Source organism: Anser cygnoides, chromosome 20 (genome assembly GCF_040182565.1).
Source record: "Anser cygnoides isolate HZ-2024a breed goose chromosome 20, Taihu_goose_T2T_genome, whole genome shotgun sequence".
In the NCBI taxonomy this organism is placed as follows: domain Eukaryota; kingdom Metazoa; phylum Chordata; class Aves; order Anseriformes; family Anatidae; genus Anser; species Anser cygnoides.
Window position 1 is genome coordinate 1,177,470 of NC_089892.1, and position 21,564 is coordinate 1,199,033.

The following is a 21,564-nucleotide window of genomic DNA, read 5'->3' on the forward strand; positions in this document are numbered from 1 at the left end:
GGTTGCCGAAATTTGCTGCGTGTTGCACAGCCTGCGGCGAGTTCCCCCCACCCCCCCCCGGTTAATTTGAGAGTCCTGGCCCGAGGCCTTGCCCGGGGGGCCCCTCGCTGCCGGGGGAGCTCCGGGGGCTTTCGGCAGCGAAGGCCCTGCCGGGGCCGCTGGTGCCGCGGTCCGGGCGTTCCCGCGGGGCGGGGCGGGGGCGGACCGGTGCCGGAGCCGGGTTCCGGTTCCGGTTGCCGGTTCCAGGGGGCGGTTCCGTTTCCGGCGGTCCCGGTTCCGGTTCCGGCATGGCGCGGAGCACGCTCTCGTCGCGCTTCCGCCGGCTGGACGTGGAGCGCTTCGACGGGAGCCGCTTCGAGGACGAGCCCGAGGAGGCGCCGCCGGCGGAGCCCGAGCCCGGCCCCGAGGCGGAGGCGCTGCTGCGGCAGTATCCTTGGGGGGGCGGCCGGGGGGGCGGGGGGCGGTGCCGCTGCCGTTGGGGTCCTTGACTCGCAGCGCCGCAGGGGGGACGCGGTGCGGGCCCTGCAGGCCGCCCTGCGCAGCGCCCCGCGCCTCGCCGCCAGCCCGGACACCAAGGTGAGGGGGGGGGGGAACAGAAGCGCCCCGGTGACACCCGCGTGGGGCCCGCTGCGTGCTTCGGGGCGGGGAAACGGGGCTTAAAGCGCGGCATTCGCGGCAGCGCGGCGGGCGGTGCGGTTCGGAGAGCTGCTCCGGGAAAGCAGCGTCAAAAAGCCCAGCTCAGAACGGCCTCCTCGTCTTCCTTCTCCCCGCCCGAAGCGAAGGCCGTTCGCCTGCTGGGCACAACGAACAAACCGTCCTCTAGAGCAGCCGCCGGCCCCCTGAGCACGCTTTGTCCGGCACGGGCCCGGGGATCGCTTCCAGCTCTGCGGGCTCTGATTCGTTTTCCTTCCCTTTGCAGGAGCAGGCCCAGGGAACCATGCTTAAAGTCCTCACGTCTTTTAAAAGCAGTGAGATAGAGCAAGCGGTGAACTCCTTAGACGGAAATGGCATTGACTTGTTAATGAAGTATATTTATAAGGGATTTGAAAAGCCAACAGAAAATAGCAGTGCAATATTACTTCAATGGCACGAAAAGGTAGGTGTCCCCTCCGGTGCCCTCTTGGCACAGGCGCGGTCAGCACGGCACCGCCAGGGAGAGCCCCTGGGAGGAGAAGTATGTGAGATCCCTCCCTGAGGAGCGCAGTCCTTGGTCTTGCATTTTATCTTTGGTCTCTTCAGGCTTGGACTTTTTAAGTGTTTACCTGATTTCAGAGCTTTCCTCAGCCAGGCAGAGAGGTGAGACGTGGCAGGGCAGCGACCGCTGCAGGAGGCGTTGCACGTTCTGACTAACGTGCGCGGTGGTTTCGCCCACCAAGGAGAGAGGACTGGGAGCAGGGATGTAACTGGCTGAGAGGTGTTTTCTTGGTTTGTTGTAGCTGAGTGTTTGGCCAGTGGGGGGCTCGGGTCTGACGCTTCCCATCAGCCAGGTGCTGTCAGCACGCTGAGACCCAGCTCAGCGGGATTTCGTGAGCTGGCTTAGTTTGCACGGTGAGGGCTTCTGCCAGCTCTGGAAGGATTCCAGTGGCAGCCGCGGCGGTGCTGCCTGGAGTTCCTGTGAGTTGCTCGTAGCGGGGTACAGAGGGCACAGAGAGGACAGGTGTGCTTGTGCCCATCAGCTGACTGCTTTTTGTGCTGGGGCGAGGCACGTGAAGCAAGCGTTCTGTGCCACTGCTGCCCGGTGGGAATGCTGCTGAAACGACTGCAGACTCCCCCAGCTGCACAGGTTTTAACCACAGCACTGGCTATCAGCAGCTGTCACAACCTTGCAGAACGTTGCCAGGTGAGGAGGAGGAAGAGGAAAGTTCTCAGGAGGGAACAGGTTTCTGCTTGACTTGTTTTTTGTTGTTGTTCGTACTACCGGAGACTGTTTTTGGGTAACCGTGGGTTGGTGCTCCCAGTGTGTAACATTGCACAAGACTGTCCTGACTGGAAAGACGTCTGCGTTCAGAGCATGTGGCCACATGTAAGCATCTCTTCCTTGTTGTTTTGAAAGGAACAAGGCGGGTCAGAAGCAGGCTGGGCAGTATTTAAAACTTTGCCTTTGTCCTGCATTGTGGCAGTACAGGTAAGAGGTGGCTTGCTCAGACTGGAGGCAGCTGCGGGAGTTGAGCGGCAGACGCACACCCTTTGTGTGATGGATCAGCTGCACCCAGAGAACCGCTGCCAGCCTGGCAGGCTGTCGAGAACAATGCGGTTTGGTGTCTGAATGAAACTTTAAAATGTCTGGAATGCCTGCATAGTCTAGAGAAAACAAATAGCTTTTCCCCAAATAACTGTTTTAAAGAGTTGAAAGGAAAAAAGGGTAGAATGAGGTGCAACCTGCCCGTCTGTGAAAAGCAGTTTTATGGAGAAGAGCCATCTACGCCTCTGTTACTAAACACACGCTTGTTCTTTTACGATACCGTTTGGGCACGGCGTGGCGGCTGGCTGTGTGTGACTGGAGTAACACCTCTCTCCTTTTCCCATCCCCACAGGCATTAGCAGTAGGTGGACTAGGTGCCATAGTAAGAGTTCTTACTGCAAGAAAGTCTGTTTAAAGACTATTAACGAACCAAGATGATGATCAGTTTTGGAGCCAGAAGAAGGAACTAGCTGAAACGACACCAGTCCATCCTTATTAGAGATTGCAATCTACTGAACTACTACGGGAACCTCCTCTTGGAATGCTTTTAACCTTAAAGGTGGGGAAAGAGCAAAGGTATTCCTGCATATTCTGACTACCACATACAGGAGCCAAGACATTCTCCTGATCACTTTAAAAAGGCAGAGAGAAGGCAACCTCCTGCCTCCTGTTACTGTAAGTGAACAGGTGTTCGCAGATGCTGCTTAATCTAGCTGTGGTGATAGCAGATCCTGTCTGTACTGCTTATTTAAGAGGGCCTTAGCGGATGCAAGATTCTGACAGCTTATGAATGGAAGAAGTGTTTATTAGAAAGATGGTTTTGTGTGTATACATACATATATATATGTGTGTGTGTGCATATATATACATATGGTCGAAGGACTAGTTGGGCTATGGGGTTGGTTTCATTGTAAAGTGCCTGCTGCGGTAATAAAGTTCTTGGATCATACAAGTTTAGTAATGTATTTTTGGCTTAATCCTAAGTATGACACATTCAAAAACAATACAGCACTTCTAAGCTAAGGGCCCGCCTCTAGAAGAGTGCTCTGATCTCCACTTCCCTACAAAATCTGTCAGTAAATTAATAAAGATGCAGCTGTTCAAACCAGCGTTGTCTCCAGCATCCGTTACAAGCAGCCTAGGTAAGAGCACCCTGTTTGTAGCGTCCCTCGGGGCTCAGTTTGCAGTGTAGGCGGAGTCTGGGCCTTGCTTCTTTTGGCACAGCCCTGTGTACGCCACCTGAAGCAGCTGTGAAGGGAGGCTGTATTCCCTTCTGTCTTTGTTTTTATCAGCTTCTAGAAGTGCAGTAGCAGCTGTCCCTGGTGAGATGATTTTAGGAAGCACTCTGCCTCATTCCTGACCTAATTCTCTACGAGAAAAAGAGGCCTTAATTACCTAACTACCCCTTCTTATGATGGGCAGATGATAAATGTTGTTTCATGCTTTAAAACTCCCAATTTTAATTAGCTGCAGCGTCCCAGGGGACATAACCAGGACTATAAAGATAAAGAAATCAAGATTAGAGTTTTAATCCAAAATGTATTGCACCACAAATTTCATAGTGTTCCAATACAATCCATATTTACAGCATAGAAGGAAAGAAATCCATTGGCCATAGAAAGGATTGTGTATACCACTGGTTTTATACAAGGGAAAGTGCATTAGCTCTTTTTTTTTTTTAGTACACCACACACACACACACACCATTCTTGCTCTGGTATCTGAAGAAAATTCAACACTTAAGAACTAGTTCTTATGGTAAGTTGATCCTGTATGAGCTTTGAGATCTTAAAGCGTTAGTCAGTCTGTTATCTAAGACACGTATCACGCTTTCTTCTAGGGTACCTGTACTGCATTTGTTACTATTCAGCAGTAACTTTTCAACCCAGGCTCAACTTAAACCAATTTGTCATTAAGCAGGCATCAGCGTGAGAGAATCCCGTCCCATGGCCTTGGGTCCCACAGAAACAGGACAAGGGGACATGCTAAAGAAGGCCCTTCCCAGAACCAATGGGGTTATCATCCTGCCCCCACTTTGTTTCAATACAGGAGCAGCTGACAGCAATATACCTTTTGATTGTCTGTTTTCATTATTAGAGTTGTACTCTTCCCCTAACCTTCCCTACTCTATACAGTTAAGTGCCACAGATCAAAAGTTGCTAAAGACTCTGTTTTGACAAGTTTAATGTACTAAAAAGTCCTGTTGGTTTTACTAAACTTAAATAGAGCCTAGCTCTAAACTGAGGAGTGTCACCTGTACCAAGGTAATAGCTACTGTGAGTACCTACGTCTTGTATATGGCTACTTAACCAAAATCGAAGATTTGCAGCAGATTTACTGCTCTATCAACTTGACCTCATGTAGGATACTTTCATCTTCACCACAGCGTCCGTGTGCATGGGAGCAGTTCACATGCTGAAACTCAACACTACATCTTGACTGCCACCACCACGGTCATTCAGACCCCTGTTAGCAAAGCAAAGTTAAAATTCTGAACAGTGACCGTATTTCCACTAAGGACAGGTGGAATTGTCTTGACTGCATTTAACATTGTTAGTAACACTAACCTCAGTGTAAGAGACTTCCCAGAATTGCAGCCTGCTCAAATTCCATACATGCATAGTTTTTGTGAAAATATATCCAAATTTTAAGGAGCCAGACTGATTGCTGCTTCCTATTTTCGTCTAGATTGTGTGGTGGTGCTGTAATTAAAGGGCAAAATTGTGCTTCCAGTCTGTGCCAGCTTGGTCCCTTCTTCCTAAGGCAGAAGAAAGCAACCTGCTGGGACCAAGATCTATTAAGCGTTGAATTTTGCCCTCAAAACCAAAAACCTCATAAGCAGCGTTCCTTTTACCATGTAGCTAGGACACAGTTAACAGCCCACTACATGTTCATAGCAGTTTTTAAGCATCAGTATCTGAACTATACAAAACCACAAGAGAGGTGGATACTGGTTATGAAATTTTGTCACTATCAGACTTGGAAAGGAAAAAAAATTAGTACCAATATTCTTCACCTTTTTTTTCTTCTTTTTTTTTTTCTTTTTTAAATAAAAGCTATTTTCAGTGTGCATTTACAATACCTGGAATTCAGCTTTAAAAATTTAAAATAGTTTACCACCCCTTCTTCCCAATGCTAACAACCTATAGTACAGACTAATAGATTAGTTTTAAAGGCGACTGAGTATTAGGACTATAATTAAGACCATTTTAAATATTATTTTTCTTTAAGAAAAGTAAAATCAGACAACTCTAAAGTTGTGCTCTCAAATTAAATAATCGTCATCAACATGCAGCCTTCAGGACTGCAGGCCAGGATATATGCACCTTAAATTACACAGTGATATGAAAAGATGCAAATTATTAGTTATGTCAGTATAACAAGGCAAGGCAAATTTCGTTTTTGGTTAAAGCTCCTGCTCCTGTTCTCTGAAAGCCTTCTCAAACTGTCAAAAGTTCAGTACAGTATTGCCAACATTTTTCTTCCATTGCTTGCTTTCCACAGCGAGACAAGGAAGCTTTACTGTGCCTAGAGTTACTCAACTCTAGCACTCCATGACAGAAGCTGGAGCCACCCTCATAACAGATGCACGTGTTAGAAGCTTGAACTGCCAGCACCGGTGTTAGTGAGGTTAACGTTACCCTTTGGTGCCAAGAAAACCAGATTGACGAGCACAAGGAGCTGACTTCCTTTGAATGAAAGACCATCGAGACAATGGTCCCCGAATCCAACCCGGAAGAGGTGTTTCAGTCTGTAGTGAAAATTTCTCCTTGCACAGTATTACTTTTGTAAACAGCTTCAACGTTCTTGTACAAAATACTGCAATGACAGTGATTAAGACACACCTGAAGTGGTGTGTTCAGTGTTCTTTTCACAGAAAAAAAAGTGGCTAGATGCTGAACGCCCATTTTCAGGTTCCCTTAAGACCACAGTGTCCTTGGGCTCGAGATAGATGGCCGGATACTGCCTTTAGGAGATGGCTTTGACCCAAACCACGACATCTAGGACAGGAAAGCACAACACGCATTATGCTAGGTACACACTTTTAAGAAGCTGAAGACCTGAAAATGAATACAGCACCTATGTATCTCCCTATCATTTGAGGGAAAGAGCTATTTACAAAACAACACTGTGCTCTTCAGATTAAGAAACTGAAAACCGTTTCACATAACCAAACCTGGAAGGAACAGCATCCTGTTTTCACAAGTGAAGATTACTGAAGAGTACACTTATATGTATTCTTTAAAGTAATAACAAATCTACAGTCCTTTAAACGGTACCTGTAGCCAATCTAGTATTAAGCTGCTCTCTGAACAAGACGGCAAGGGGTACGTAGACTGAATGCGTTCAACCTACCAAATCAAGAGAAATAAATGCAGGGCACATTGAAGAAACTGAGGCAGCACTCGTTTATGAACATCCACTGACAATGACATAGCCAGGGGCATAGAGCAGATCTCGTTTTATGCAAGGCAAAGGGAGAAACAGATCTAGGTGTCTAAGCCTAGTGTCAAAATGACAAGACCAAGAATTCAGCTTCCTCTTAAACATTTGACTACTCAAGGAGCTTCTAGCTTCCTGTCACAGACTAAGTCCACTGGGCAAAACTGTGCTGTCACTCCTCTGAAGCACCAGAAAGTTGCTCTGTATTTCCCTCACTGACAGACTATTTCCAACACGTATCTATGCGATCAGTTAACGTTTTAATAATAAGTTACATGTCTTATGGTACCTAACATTTGGAAAAGATATTTTTCATGATCTCCTAGCATCTAAGAACATTCATTCCTTTTGCTCGGAATCCAGTTAGAGATTACAAGTGGAACAGAATCCTTACCTTGTACTCCAAAGTTTCTTTAAGCATATTTTCTTCCTCTTGTGAAAAATTCAGTAACACAGATACAGCTTTAATTAGATGGAATGCCTGAAAGAAACCACAGAGTTTTGCTGCTTATGATGCTCTCAGGCTCCACATTTTGGACTACAGTGCAGCACCGTTTTTCTGTAGGTTTAGTCACAGACTTTTTAGTCACAGCTGTGAGAGGAAGAGCAACAGCTTTCCATTATCCCCAATTCCAGTAGACTAGGACAGCCTGTATCTTATTTCTTCTGTTTGTGTTTCCTGGCTTTCTGTTCTTTAACAGTGGTTTGCATATTTGGGGGAAAAAAGACAAATGGGGAGCCTAGTTAGTAAGAATAAAGAAGCCTGGCTCCTGTGGCATCCTAGTTTTTTTAAGCTTTGAAAAGTTGATCAAGCCAGCATGCAGGCAGGTAAGAATCATGGTGTTTTAAGCACACACTTAGGTGTATTAACTGCATAGTACTAGTATTCTAAACGTGACACATCATGGAGAACTAGTAAAGGAGTCAAGCAGTCAAGATGCCATGGAGCTGCACTATTATTTCCTTGATCTTATCTACTGTCTGACTTGCAAATAAGCGTATTTTGTCATGACTTTTACCTATATTTTTTCCAACATAATGTGGAGAGTATAAAGGAGCCCCAATGCACACAGAATTGCACCTCATAAATATCACCTCAATAGCAAGTGGTTTATGTCGTCCTTTTTTGTTGCTGTCTTAAATACACAGCCACTTTACACTAATTGCATATACTCCATATGCTTTTTAAGAATAGTGCAGAGAGAACGTCTTGTAGCTTCAGATCTTTAACTTCCAGACGCAACTACCTCCTACCTTCCATTTAGTTCCTAAAAATCTGTACTTCCAAACATACTGCTGTTAGCTAGTTTGTGTTACTGTGCTGAATCAGTCAATTACTTTTTAAGTGCAAAAGTACGGAACTGGCACAGAAGTATCCTTAGCGGGTGCCAGTTTCTAGAGAATGAAAGACTTAAAAGACAAGCATACATTTTTACCTCAGACTCCCGGCAGGACATGAATTTTAGTACAACGTGTTTAAGGTATTCAAAGTTTATCTCCCTCGAGTCATTTAAATCAGAATTGTTTGTGACAGTCACAGAAGTATTAGGCACTTCAGAATTTGTTTTTTCACGTATTTCAGGTACCTCACTGTCAGGCCTTATTTTCTGAAAAGGAAAAGAGAAATACGTTGTGGACTGTGTCAGTTTGGCACTGGGAGAAGATTTGCGTCTGAAATATCTAACGCAGAGGGCTTGTATCGACAAGGTGGGTAAAACCTTGGCATCAATAGGACGAGCTTCTCATCCTTCATGGGATCATAGCAGAGCGACATCTTCACCTCTCCCTAGACTCTAGGACAGAAGCTAGTTGCTGTTAGTGTTACGTCTACATGCCACAAACTAGCAGAATTGGCTTCAGCCTAGAAACTGTCATCTGGTCATTTTCTTTCACCACTCATCTGCTCTATGCTTTTCAAATGAGGGCTTTCTCCAAACAATTCTCAAGCTCAGAACAAAAATCACATCATCAGAATATTTAAAAATTGCTTTTAAAATGTTTAAAAGAGAACTTCTTCTCAGAGAGAAAAGCCATTGTACAAGGGATTAAAGAAGAGCTTTCCCTGAGGGCTGACATCACTCCCGTGGGAAAACTTCAATGAATGGCAGCTAAGTAGCAATCAAACCTCAGCCAATCGCTCCACAGAAATGTACTGGATGCTGGACACTACCAAACACAGGTCATCTACAGCTAAAATTTGGCGTTGCAATAGCTCAGTGGTGATGGCTACCTGTCACACCATCCATTCAATAAATAATGATCTAGGATGACGTATTTCTTAAGTTAAGGGTTCACAGAACTTGCCTAAAATGCAAGGAAACTGCAAGCATTCCCAGTAGAAAAAAAATTACACTGTAGCTAGCAGTCAAGTTTTTGGAACTACTAGTTCAAGTAACTGTCAGCGAGTGCCAGCTGGAGAGAGACTGAGAAACACAACCCTTACCAGTTCTTTTTGGAGGGTTTTTTTCAGTTCCGTCATTCTTTGCTGTAGCTGCTTTATCATCTATAAACAGAGCAAAGGACAGCGCTAACATAGCATTCACTGTTAGGACACATTTTGACCCACAGGTGTACGTAAAAACACGTGACAAGTAAGTGTAAGGAACAGAACAATAATTAAACACAGACAGCTCCAAAGAAGCAACCTGAATGTCTTGCCTTTCTAGCGGCACACATTCACAGGCATGCAATAGGATACTTGGGTTTTAATGTGACAGCACAACGGAAATTAATTCAATGATTTCAAACAAAAGGGCTCTGCAGGAAAGCTGTACGTGGTATCATTTGGTGCTTCCTTCCTCCAAAACAGATAAGGAGCAGAACATGCCACAAGCAGAGATTTCCTTACAACTCTGGCTGCAGTTTTCATTTACTGTTACGATACCCTTATACAATCCAGAGGGAAAAAAATTACTCATAGAACGTTGGATTCAGGTTGGATCTCTCATTTGGAGAAGCCTGCTTCGGCCTGTCTTTCTAAGGCTGTGGCACAGGTAGCTCCAATTATTAGGCTTCCTAATTAAAATGGGAAAGACTAACAGCTGTTTCTCCTGTTTCAGTTTACCTTGTTTTTCTCAACAATTTGCTGTTCCAGCTCTCTGTTATCCTTCTGAAGTTGAATGACATCTGCAGCTGCTATCTCTCCATTCTGTTCCATCACACGGTTTTCTGGAGGATGTAAATGCTCGTTGTTCAAGGCTCCTGCTGATTCTTCTAGATCTGAAACCTGTAAAAATGAAAACAGTGAATTGCAGAGATATCATGGTATTTGCAGCCCATAATCACTCTTCAAGAAGAAAGCTGGACTTTCCTACTTCTGGAGTTTTTTTGTTTTGTTTTATTTTTTGTTGTTTTTACTTGTTTGCTTTTGTGTGTGGGTGGCAGCGGTTTTCTTTTTGTGTGGGGGTGTTCTTTTAAACCACAAAGCATTAGTGACAATCGAGTTGGCTACATCATCTCCCAGTGGCCTCTTCAGAGCTTTTGGGTCTCTGTCTCATAAAATGTCTTGAGGGAATTGAGTAAGTCAAATAAGATGGTATCCTTCATGAACCAGTCACAGATCTGACAGCAAACAGCTTCCTTTAGGAAGACAAGGAGCAACAACTAATGGTGTATAACCAAGGAATGACAGAAGCAGATCTCTTGCACAACTACTTATTTTCCCAAAAAGTCAGAACAGAGTAGCTTTGCAATTGCACTCACATTTTTCTCATGTTCTCTGGCCAACATGCATTCCTGTACCTGCAACTTCAACTCATCTATTTCCTTTCTTGCCGTTTCTTCTTTCTCCACTGCTTGGCTATTACATGCCTCTATCTCAGATTGCAACTGGTGCATTTGCAGCAAGACAGCTTCATGATCTGAGGAAGGAGAAATCTGCTTAGTATCAGTCTTCTGAATCAAATGGGATTTTTTTTTTTAATTATTTTTCTTAGACAAAGCAAGATACACTGACAGTAAATCCTGACCTTTTTGTTCTGCTCTGTCACAAAGACAGAGGACAATGAAATTTAAGCCACCCAAGCTCATGCACATATTCTTGCAGAGGAGCGCTCTAGCTGTTTAAAAGTCAGGGTGATTTTAATACTTAAAAGTATAATTATAAATTATACCCTGTTCTAAAAGAACACGGACCTCCACCAGAAGTCTGCAACTTGTGTTCTGACCATGCAGGAACACGTGGGGCTGAGCTGCAAGCACAAATGGCTAGCTGGCACAGATGGCTAGCCAATGGAATGGTGCAACACGAGGCTAAAGTTTTGTTCCCTTTCTAAATAATGACAACACACAAGAGAAACACAGAATGTCTGAAATTGAATGAAGATGACTGCACTTCATCTTTTAGTATAATTGTGGAATATCGGCCTACAACTGCTCTTTAAGAATGTAAATAATGTATTTCATGCAAGTGCAGTTTTTAAAGTGGTACAACAAAGTAGCAGTTTTTGAACTGCAATTCTTTATTTCACGTGTTTTGCACAATACATTTGCCTACAGCAAGACTGTACTCAGATGAAGCTGTCTGGAATACAGTAAGCTCGTTTGATCTAACCTTGTCTGAGTTGGTTTAGTTCTTCCTTCTGTTTTAGAAACACATCCGATTTTTCACCAATAAGTCGGTCTTTTTCCTTTATTAAGGAAGCCAGATGTGAAACCTTCAAAGCAGTCAAACAAACAGAATTCATTAAAGACATGCAACTAGAAGAGGCTATGGAAAGATTTCAACATATCTCAGGTTCAGAATTTGGGGGGGGGGGGTGGCAAGGGAGGAGGACTGGAGAAGAATTCTCCTCTCAGTGGAAGGCAGCAGCTGGTATCTACAACTAGGCAGGGGCTGCCTGAGCCCTGCGCTAGGCAATACAGCACCTTGAGAAGTAGTTTGTCCAGCATTAGTGTTACAGATAATACAACCTGGATGTCTGTGATCTGTCCCAAGACTCACAGAAGGCATCACCTCCACACTCTCCTCATTTAGAAAGCACTGAAGTCAATGTGCTGCCGGAGCTAAAACCACACTTCCACTTCTAACAAGCTCCCTGTCACAACTACAGCTTGCCTCATAACCAGCAGGTGGCAGCTGTAAAACAGCCACTGTGCAAAACCAGAGATCACTGTACCCCTTCTACAGCTGGATCGAGCAAGCACATTATCTACAACTGTTCTAGAAGCATGAAGAAGCCGGAAGATCAAGATCAAACTAAATTCAAACTTGCTCAGCTGGCAGTTCCCAGCTTCAGAAAGCAGGAGTTCCCATTATCCACTACATTGCTTTGAACAAACAGAACAAAATAAGACTACCCAGAGTTTACATTTGGTTACTGGATATAAACTCCTCCCTAAAAGGAAACTTAGGATTCTAGAACTGCTGTGCTTAAGAGGGACAAAGATGTGATACAAGCACTGAAAGGAACAACAGAATGATTAAAAAAAAAGAAAGCCAGCTAGCCAGTGTCTCAGGATGACTGGCCCACTGGGACTACACACCATCTTACAGATTAAAGGGGTCTGAAATAATCATCTTTGTTCTGAGCAAATGTGTTCATTTGCTACCAACTGGTCTTCCCCTCAGTTTTTTATAGTAAACGTCACAACCTGCCCTAATTCTTGAGCCTACAAACTTACAAATACCTTCAACTTTGCAGCTAGCAGCATTTTACATTTTCCCACCGGAACAACTTGCATAAGTTGGTAAGATTCCTGTGCAAGCATTTACATATTCACCCCAACTTTCAAGTTTACTGAGGCAACCCTGGCTGTCTTGCATGCTGAAGATGATTCCAATTAACTAACGTAAGTCAGGAACATTACGTCCAAGTCTCATCTGATCTGTGCAAGGTTAGAGCACCTGAACGTATTTTAGACTATTGGTATTGACCAACCTGCTGTTGTAATTCCTCCCTCTGTTTTCGTGTTTCTTCCAGTGCTTTGGCAATTTCAGTGCTGACAGTCTCTCTGCTGCTTAATTCCTTCTGCAAAACAAAGGTAATTCAGATGTTACTTGAGGCAACTAAAATCAGGTTAGTGTCTCATCTTTAAAACCAAATCCATTAGCAACTACAATTTATCGGTGTTCTAATACACTATGATTTACATTTATTTCCAATTGCGCACCACTGTTTTGTTTGACTGTACTACTGACACCCGCACACGCAGCAGTACAGAACTCATAATAGACCCCAAACACATCCAACACTTAAAAACATCTTTTATTAGCTTGAAATATCTATTACAAAGTGGTGGCTCCTTCCTACAACTATCTTTAAATTTAATTAAGCATCTAACAGTAGCTACAGAAAAAAACTTTCAACAATCTAAAATTAGTCAGAAGACTAAGTATAAGCTGTAAGTACCTAACCAAGTTCCACTTACGTTTATGACTGCTTTTTTTGAATGCTACGAGTGGAATTGATGTTGAACTACTCTGCGTTCATTGCTGCCAACAAGATTTAAAAGCTCTTCATGCCTGACAGTATGGGAATGTATTATTTCTGCATGATTTAGGCAGATACAAGCATTCTGTTTCAAGAAAGGATCACCCATTTGTAATGCTCCTCAAATGTGTTTCTACTGAGGACCAGAGATGATTTACAGCTTTAAGTACACAGAACCTAAATGCAATCTGATTCCAAGTATTGAGAAGGTAACATACTTTGCCAGGAACGGTTTCTCAAACTAAGCACAACATTTAACCAGTATCACTAACCAATTAAGCCCTTACCTTTAGCCTGTTTAGTTCAGATTCTTGATTTTTTAAAGAACTCTCGTACTTTTCTCTGCTTTCATTAAGATGTTCATTTTCCTTCTCCAACTGGTTCTGTAAAATAAAGATTGCTTAACTACTAAGTACAAGTATTCCAATGCTTCGTTTAAACACATCTAGTGAGTTGCTCTGTTCATATTTAGTTTCTCAAAGTATTAGATCATCTATTGGAATGCTTAGGAGCTCTAAGTAAGCACATTCAGACAACATGAGTATCTACTAGCTTTGTTAAAATAATTGTGAAGACTCAGGTGCCCCCTGAACAGTATCTGTACTTACTATCTTGTGCCGAGTAGATGTTTTATCAAATTCCCAAGCTGTTTCAAGAGCAGCAATTTGAGACTCCAGCTCAGTAACTTTCTGGTCATACTGATGTTTCTCACTTGATATCTGCTGCTGCAGTTTATTTCTTTCATTTTCCAGATCTGTTTGCTTAAGAGAAATAAAGACCACTGAGTAATAAAACGGTATTTTATTAATTGTATTATTCTCTGATAAGAATTGGACATCATTTCATGTGACATATACTCAAACTGAATTAACACTGTTTCTTTGGCAGCAGTGCCATGCACTCTCATACAGACATTATTAGTTTAAGGAGACAAACAGCAAGAAAACACCGGAGCAACGAATTGAACACAGAGAAAACAGTGCCACTGGAGATGCTGAAAACTGATTTGCTACTGGTCACGAAAATATTATGCAGCATACTCACCAACTTCTGGATCTTCAGATCTTGCTCACCAGCTGCTTCTTTGATCTTTTTCAATGTTTCTGTTGTGATCTGCAGTTTTTGTTCCAGTTCTCTATTCTAAAACATAACAATACAGTAACTTCCTTATCCATTGGCATCTACACTACTAGAAAAAAATAATAACATACAGAACGTGGGATGATCCAGTAAATATCAACACAGTGAAACCACATAGTTCAGAGAGAAAGTCTACTTGACACATGCAGCTTTCTTTAAAAATTCTTCACCATCCCAGCCCTTTCCTCAGCAATGCTTGCACTTCAGCTACTTGTTTCTTCGGGTAGGAAAGATACGCTTGAAAACTCTCAACTTCAGAACCACTAGGCACCTCTCCATCACTGTAGGTGGGGAGATGACCAGAGCCACAGATCAATTAAACTTTCCCTTCAAGACTAAATGGGACACAGCCTCACCTTTGGTCAAGAGCACAAGTACAGCGAGAGGAAGAGGTATTGTGTATAAAGAGGATGGAAATAGTGGGAATTTGTAGGAAAAAAAATATTTACCTGTGTTTCCAACTGGTTCACAGTATCAGTGTGATGCATTCTGTCTGTTAGTATCTGCTGTCTGGTTTCATCCAGTTTCAGCTCGAGAGCAGCTTTCTGAAGATTATATTGGGTTGAAGAACAGGAGAACAGACAGACAGAGATAGGATTTTAATTAAGATTTGTCTTTGCATTTCATTAATAAAACAATACTAAAATGGACCCACGTGCAAAAAAAAAAAAAAAACAGTTTCCCACTCCTATCTTAATGCTTTGCCATTCATGATAATAACAAATGAAGAATACGAAAAAGTGCGCACTGTTCTCTGTAAGGATTAAACAATAAAACTTTCCAGTTGCTCCACCTTTTGTGGGCATGTTAAAAAGCTCTTCTTTCCCTTCTAAGCAGATAGACACGTTGCCTAAACAGACAATTCAGAAAGACCAATGAAGACATCTGTGCAAAAAGTACATAAATAGGCCCAATGTAGTCATCCACACAAGCCTGTCCAGCACAGCGTGCCAGTATACACTAGAAGATCAAACATGCCTGCATTACATCATCATATATTCTTTCCATATGTAGTGAACAATGTATGTTCTAAAAAGATCTCCTTAAGACTGCACTTTTAAGCAGTCTATAAATGTAAAACTACCTCCTTGAGCAGTTCCTGCACATGTTCATCCCCTGAAAGATTTCTTTCTAGCTTCTTTTCCAAAGAGGACACTTTTTCCTGCAGCTGTTCGGTAAGTTTACTTCTCTCAGCAAATTCAAAAGTCATCTGTGGGAACAAGAAATCATTTTTATTTTTTTTTGTAGCCAAGCTTTCATCCAATCCATTGTAGTTTGACTTGAAAAAAATGCCACTAGAAAGAGAAAAGTTCTATTTGAAAAGACAATATAATGTTCAAACACTTCATGAACACCAAATTTCAGACTAACAGTGCATTACCAAAGTATACACCTTCACACCAGGCAACAGAAGATGCATCTGAAAACACTTAACCTTTAGCTTGTGTTGTTCATATTCCACCTTCAGAGATTCATGCTCCACCTGTAACATTTCCAGTCTCTTCTCACAACCAGAACCAGCAACTTGAGCCTAAAAATTTTGAGAAATGACTTGCTTTGAACCTTAGATTTCCAAAACCACAAAACTGATATCAAATATAACTTCTGTAAACAGCGAGCTCTTTGAATCAAACCTCACTTATCTGAAACTTACATTTTGCAAGTCTACAGAAAGCTGCTGAATGACAGCTTGGAGTTCCTGTTCTCGTAACTCCAGAGCAGTGATCTTATTTTCTGCATTTGTCTCAGCTGTCCTTAGTTCATCTCTTCACAGAAAGAGGGAAAAAAAGTGATATAGTATTCTAGAAAAATAACCTTTGGAAAATAATTCTGCTTCTTATGAAAATGGACTAAGCAACATGAACAACATTTTCTTGCCTTCAAACCAGCCACCATCTTGACTATATGCTTTCCAAAGAGGTAATGATTAAGTATTCAAACTACGCACACAAAAACTGTAACATTCTTACAAAATCCTAAACCAGTACCGCTTTAATTGGCTTGAAAATCAAGATATATAAACTTGGCATTTGCATCCACACTGGCACACTAGAAGCAATTACTCAGTTAATGCAATTATTGTTCATTGCATATATAAACTCTTCCATAAAAGACAGACTCGGGCACAAAGTAGAAGTATAGGGGAAATGAATACACCCATCACGAAATACAACATCCGTACCTCTGTGCTTCTAGCTCCAAGAACTGCTGCTGCAACTCCTGAAGATCTTTTCGTAGGCCTGATGACTCACTGCTTGCATCCTGAAGCACTTCCTTAGTGTGGGCTAGCTCTTGAGTGCGTGCCTCTAGTTCCTGCTCTGCTTTGCTCAGAGATTCTTCCTTTTTCAAAAGCTGGATACCAGAACGTTATCTTTAACAATATATATGAACTGGTAATGCTGACAGAGTCTTCTCATTTAAACCTGTCTCCCTTATTAAGTTATGAGCTGAATTAAATGAAATAACTCCCAGAAAAGTCACTGTTGTAACACTCTGTACAGTACTGTATGCACATACCTACTGATAGGACTTGGACACTGACCAAGACTGTATATAAGCATTAGGGCTAAAAATAACACAGTGCTACCACTGAGTAGGTATTCTAACAGAAATTTTAGCAAAAAGTCATGTTCAAAACAATCTTACCATGTGTTTAACTTTGGCCATTTCCTGCTGTTGAAAGCCTTCCAGTTCATCAATTTCATCTCTCTTTTGAAAAAGGTTCAAACTCTGCTCCCTCATTTCTCGTAATTGCTTTTCAAGCATTTTTTTTTCCTGATAAACAACAACAAAAAAAAAAACACAAAAGGAATCTGAGAATATCTGAATGCTAATTTGAAGTCAATATGAGTTTAGTTAAATTCTCTGGGAAAGAAATCTTTTCTGGCATCCCCAAGGCACTCTGACAGTGCCACATATAGAACTAGAACCTCTTCAAATTCGTGTTGCACCAGGCAATGTGGAGCAAACTACTGAACTTCAAAAATCTTTTTTTAAAAATTGTCTTCGTTACAATGCAGTCAATGAAAACGCAACTCTAAAAAACTGACAGCAAGTAGTAACATGTTTAATGTCTTCATAGTCAGAGGTACTTTAAAATAGACTAAGTTAAACGGCCAGAACTACAGCAAAACTGAACTCCCATACCAAAAAATAGGTTTATTTCTTTTATGAAACAGATGACCCACTACAAGACCTCAGACTAAGTCACTACCTCTTTCTACATCCCAGCTGCCTCCTCAGTAAGATCTTTCCTCTTGCAACCCATCGTTCTTTTTTTCCGCATTGAAAATTAATTCCAGAAATATTTCATGAAGCACTGGAGCTGGTAAATCCCTGGCCCCACCCACTGAACAATGATCAAATATTAAAAAGAGCTGAACAGAGCTGAGCTGTAGAAAGCATGTGGGTGCTGTTTAAAAATACAAAACAAAAGAAAAGCTTAATTACCTTTTCAACTTGACCCAATTTTTCCATCCACTCCTGAACAAGAAAGAAAGAAGAAAAATCAAAACCCAGCTGCAGACTTTAAAGGAGAGCAATTATGGTTAAAAAAAAAAAAAAGAATTTGTACTGATACAAAGTTACTGATACTGATAAGTTGTGGAAATGATAAAAAAAAAACCACAGTAATCACCAAAAAATAACAGGTAATATTTCAATATATAAAAACCGTGGAATAATTTATGTTACCTGCATATATAAGCATTATTCAAGTAAAATAAAACAAAAATGACAGCAGGTCTACTGCAGTGGAATCTTACAAGTGTGAACTTGACATTAGAAAGTTTTGCGGGCTCTTATTAAAAACATGAAGAAGACTCAGAAAAATGACAAGTACTACACCATTTTAATTAATTTATTTTTTTTAAACTTTGGCACACTAATCGAACACGATGCAGAACAACTACTTTAATTAATGGTGACCCCTGTTTAAAACATCAACGTCATGCACTCAGGTCTCCACAGCCAGTCAAAACCCGAGCTGTTCAAGCTCTGTTACCTGGTCCTTTTTTTCTAAGGCCAAAGCCATTCCCTCAGCCATCTTGGCTCGGTTGGCCTGGTGAGCTTCATTCTGCTCTTGAAACTTCCTCATGGAGGCTATCAACAGAGAATCACCAGCTGTGTTAAAAACCCATCAACGGCTTCCGAAATTTCTATGTCATTTACATCACACTGCTTGCACATGAAACAAGTTCCAGAAATAACAAAGATATGAGTATCGTTCCTCACAGGATTATAACAAAGCTGTAGCTTTCAAAAGTCTCTCCTGCACGTTAGCCCCAAATTTGCCCAAAAAGAGTGTATTAACAATTTCATTCATCAGCCAACAAACTACTGCTGCTTATCATGCTGTAAATAAGGCAAGAGCTTGGGTTCTATTTCTTGCAACCCACAGGTGCACAGTTTGAAAAGAAATGTTTAAAACAACTATACATCAAAATTGTTTCTTTTCAGCTGTATTTAAATCATAGCAGTTTTCAACTAAAAAAAAAGAAGAGAGAGAAAAATACGTACAATCCTGATGCTTTTCTAATGCATTCTCAAGCTTCTCTTTTATCTTCTGCAAGTTTCGGATCTGATCAGCATAATCTTGTGTGAGGAGGGAGAAGCACAGACCAGGAATGGACAGACATTAGGGAAGGAAATCAAAGAGAAAAAAAAAAACAATAAGGGAAAAAAAAAAAAGAAAAAAGGATGAGTGGAAAATGACAATGATTTTCTCAACCAGAAAATCATTCCTGCTGAGGAAAACTCGGGTGACCGTAACAATGAACACAAGCAACTAATTCTACGCTGTCCATAGGGAAAACGACCGGTACAAACAGGAGGGACCTGTCCTAGGCACGCTAGTTACTCAAAAAAAGGGCAGTACCAGAGAATGGAAAACTATCCCCACATCTGGCTATAAAAAAACCTATCTTCATCTGGCTATAACCTCTCCTTATTTCCCAAGGCCATCTCTGACCTTTGGGAAGGAGCTGCACAACAGCTCATCCTAGTCTCTGATCCACTCCATGCAACAGGAATGGAAACAGTCTTGAGCAGAGCCCTTCCAACAGCTCTACAGATCAAGGTACCATCTTAGAAAGAAAAACAGCCTCAAGACTGTTTTATGCTCAATTCTCTGCTTTTTCTTCATTTCAACGGTGTTACTGTCAACACCACAAGTCTTAGATACTGAGAGACATGAACTATCACATAAAAATATATTAAAAAAAAAAAGTGGGAAACACTATTTGAGGCACGGGGACAGAAAGCTACCCCAAAAAGGAGTACATAAATGCTGTTCAAAAGGATCGCATAAATGCATCGAGGAACCAGTAGAAGAGTCATCCATCAATGTTCAAACCAAACATACATTTTAAATAAATGTAAACACTTAAGTTGAAAGGAAAATAGTTTCTAATAGGATTTTATATGCATCAAGACACATACCAGACAGCTTGATCTCCAGCTTTCTTATTTGTTCATTTCTTCTGAACAACTGGGATGAAAGATCCTCTCTAGAGCTGCTTCCATCAGAAGCCTTGACAGAAGAAGAACACTTGTGTAACGTATAAATATAGACAAAACGATCCTGTCATATACTAACTCTACGATGATAAACACCGTTCCACCAAGGAACGACGCTTCAGTTTTTCACATAAAGGGGGGGGGAGCTGTACTAGCACAGCAGAATGCACAGAAAATGTTAAAGAAGAACGGTAAGGAGTTAAAAGAGTCAGCTGTGCAACACTGGCCTGTTCCATGAAATATAATGCTTTTAAACAAAGCCATAGCTGAAAACCATTTGTTCAAACTGATCGCTGAGGAGATGGCATCATAGACTTTTTCACTTTTATTTATTCTCTGTGCTCTAAACTCACAAGAATGAGCTTTCCTTCAATTTCAATAAATGAAAATTCCATTTGAGAATCTGTTAAGTGCAGAACAGAAACCGGAAAAATAAAAGGCTAATATATATTTCCACTGGCAAGTGTATTTAAACATCAGGAATTGCAACTTTCTGCACAACGGAACTTGCATTTCAACTACGTGAGCTTCAGAACAATGAGTTAAAACTCCACTGGGTAACTAACATCTCAATTTTGCAGACAGCAAAATGGAAGCACAGAAGTGACCTGCTGTACGACTGCAATCAATACAGCAGGCACCAACTATAGCAACGTTACCCTGCATCTTAATCTGGGGTTTGAAAAACACTATGGCCATCAAGGGGCTGAGGTGCCAGAGCATTACAGCACTCATTTAATCCCTTCACACCTGGAATTATGCAGATTGCTTAAGCAACGTTTTATAACAAAAGACAGCTTGTGCATAACATGGGAGGTACGACAGTGCCCTGAGTGCAACCATACCCAACGCGCGCTCTCAGCAGTTACGCAACGTGCTGGCTAACCAGGAGGCAAACGCAGGTGCACGGCGAGATCACAGCTAACCAGCATCCAGCTCCCTTTCCTACTGCTTCAAGGAATTAACTTCACGAACAGGTATCTTACGTGTTCGTTCGTTTAACATTCGTTCAGTTTTATAACTGCTCAGCAATGTTCTGTACCGAGGCAGCTCTGTAGCTCACGTTTACGTGAGCAAGCTACTAAGCGCTGTAGTAAACACACAAATATTTTCTCATCCGTGCTTAAGTCGCCTCAAACTAGTGACTCATCCACGTATTAAGGCGCACACCTACAGAGACACGACACGTACGCAACGCGCACGGCCGGCTCAGCACTTATGGCCTGCGAAGCCACGGCAGAAAGGCTGCGGAAGCAACCAAAACCCGGCGCGGGCCGCAACTCACGAAGTCGTCTCCCGAGTCGGCCCCCACGGACGTTATCGACTCCTTGCTGAGGGACCTGGGGATCCTGGCGGCGCCCCCCGCCCTGGGCGCCACGGCCGCCTCTTCCGCGATCTTCTTCTTCAGCTTGGCGAACATTTTACCCTCCGCGCTGCCGCAACGGCCCCGTGCTCCCGCCGGCCGCCGCGCCCCGCTCGGGTGAGGCCGCGGGGCTCCGCGCGCCGCCTCCCGCTGCCGGGCTTCGGCTCCGAGCCCCGCCCGCCCTCACGGCGCCCCTCGGCCCATAGGAGCCCCGCGGCCCGGCAGCGCCTGCGGGGTACGGCCGGGGGGTTCGCGCCGCGCGGGGCGGCCGCGGGCCGCGCACGGACACCGAGGGGCCCGCAGCCCCCCCCCGCAGCCCCCCCGCCGAGCGGCCCCGGGGCTGTGCGGGAGGCCGGAGCTCGGCGCCGCCCGGCCCCGCCGCCCCCGCCCCGCTCCCAGGCAGCCGCGGCCCCGCGGACACCGCGTCAGCCCTGCGGCCCGGCCCCGCCGCCTGCCTCCCCGGTTCCCGGCCCCCGGTTCCCGGCCCC

General features: G+C 43.1%; 2 protein-coding genes across 4 annotated transcripts; one reads left to right on the forward strand and one right to left on the reverse strand.

The window, feature by feature from the left end:
- The first annotated feature begins 222 nt into the window (after positions 1-222).
- Positions 223-3,134, forward strand: ARPC5L (actin related protein 2/3 complex subunit 5 like). The gene is made up of 4 exons (XM_048051221.2): positions 223-427; positions 504-576; positions 920-1,096; positions 2,535-3,134. Exons 1-4 carry the CDS (start codon positions 288-290, stop codon positions 2,595-2,597), a joined length of 453 nt encoding a protein of 150 aa, XP_047907178.1. The 5' UTR covers positions 223-287; the 3' UTR covers positions 2,598-3,134.
- Positions 3,135-3,695: 561 nt separating this feature from the next.
- On the reverse strand, positions 3,696-21,564 carry GOLGA1 (golgin A1). 3 transcript variants are annotated; one of them, XM_013188815.3, is made up of 22 exons: positions 20,999-21,559; positions 19,636-19,726; positions 18,715-18,789; positions 18,200-18,297; positions 17,647-17,679; positions 16,843-16,971; positions 16,379-16,548; positions 15,851-15,962; positions 15,632-15,727; positions 15,281-15,406; positions 14,646-14,741; positions 14,101-14,196; positions 13,665-13,817; positions 13,344-13,439; positions 12,505-12,594; positions 11,178-11,280; positions 10,328-10,485; positions 9,690-9,851; positions 9,069-9,128; positions 8,062-8,232; positions 7,020-7,106; positions 3,696-6,183 (listed from the first exon to the last, which is right to left on the reverse strand). In XM_013188815.3, exons 1-22 carry the CDS (start codon positions 21,131-21,133, stop codon positions 6,103-6,105), a joined length of 2,418 nt encoding a protein of 805 aa, XP_013044269.2. In that variant the 5' UTR covers positions 21,134-21,559; the 3' UTR covers positions 3,696-6,102. The 3 variants fall into 3 exon arrangements, with proteins under 3 accessions (XP_013044269.2, XP_047907154.2, XP_066837075.1); XM_048051197.2 differs by lacking the exon at positions 3,696-6,183 and adding an exon at positions 6,198-6,534 and having other exon boundaries at positions 10,367-10,485; positions 20,999-21,564; XM_066980974.1 differs by lacking the exon at positions 3,696-6,183 and adding an exon at positions 6,200-6,534 and having other exon boundaries at positions 20,999-21,561.

Coding starts and splice junctions, on each gene's coding strand:
- ARPC5L (XM_048051221.2), top strand. CDS start 288: ATGGCGCGGAGCACGCTCTCGTCGCGCTTCCGCCGGCTGGACGTGGAG. Junction 428..503: donor GCGGAGGCGCTGCTGCGGCA/GTATCCTTGGGG, acceptor GCAGCGCCGCAG/GGGGGACGCGGTGCGGGCCC. Junction 577..919: donor CCGCCAGCCCGGACACCAAG/GTGAGGGGGGGG, acceptor TTCCCTTTGCAG/GAGCAGGCCCAGGGAACCAT.
- GOLGA1 (XM_066980974.1), bottom strand. CDS start 21,133: ATGTTCGCCAAGCTGAAGAAGAAGATCGCGGAAGAGGCGGCCGTGGCG. Junction 18,298..18,714: donor ATTAGAAAAGCATCAGGATT/GTACGTATTTTT, acceptor CTCTGTTGATAG/CCTCCATGAGGAAGTTTCAA. Junction 9,129..9,689: donor AAATTGTTGAGAAAAACAAG/GTAAACTGAAAC, acceptor CTCTGTTTATAG/ATGATAAAGCAGCTACAGCA.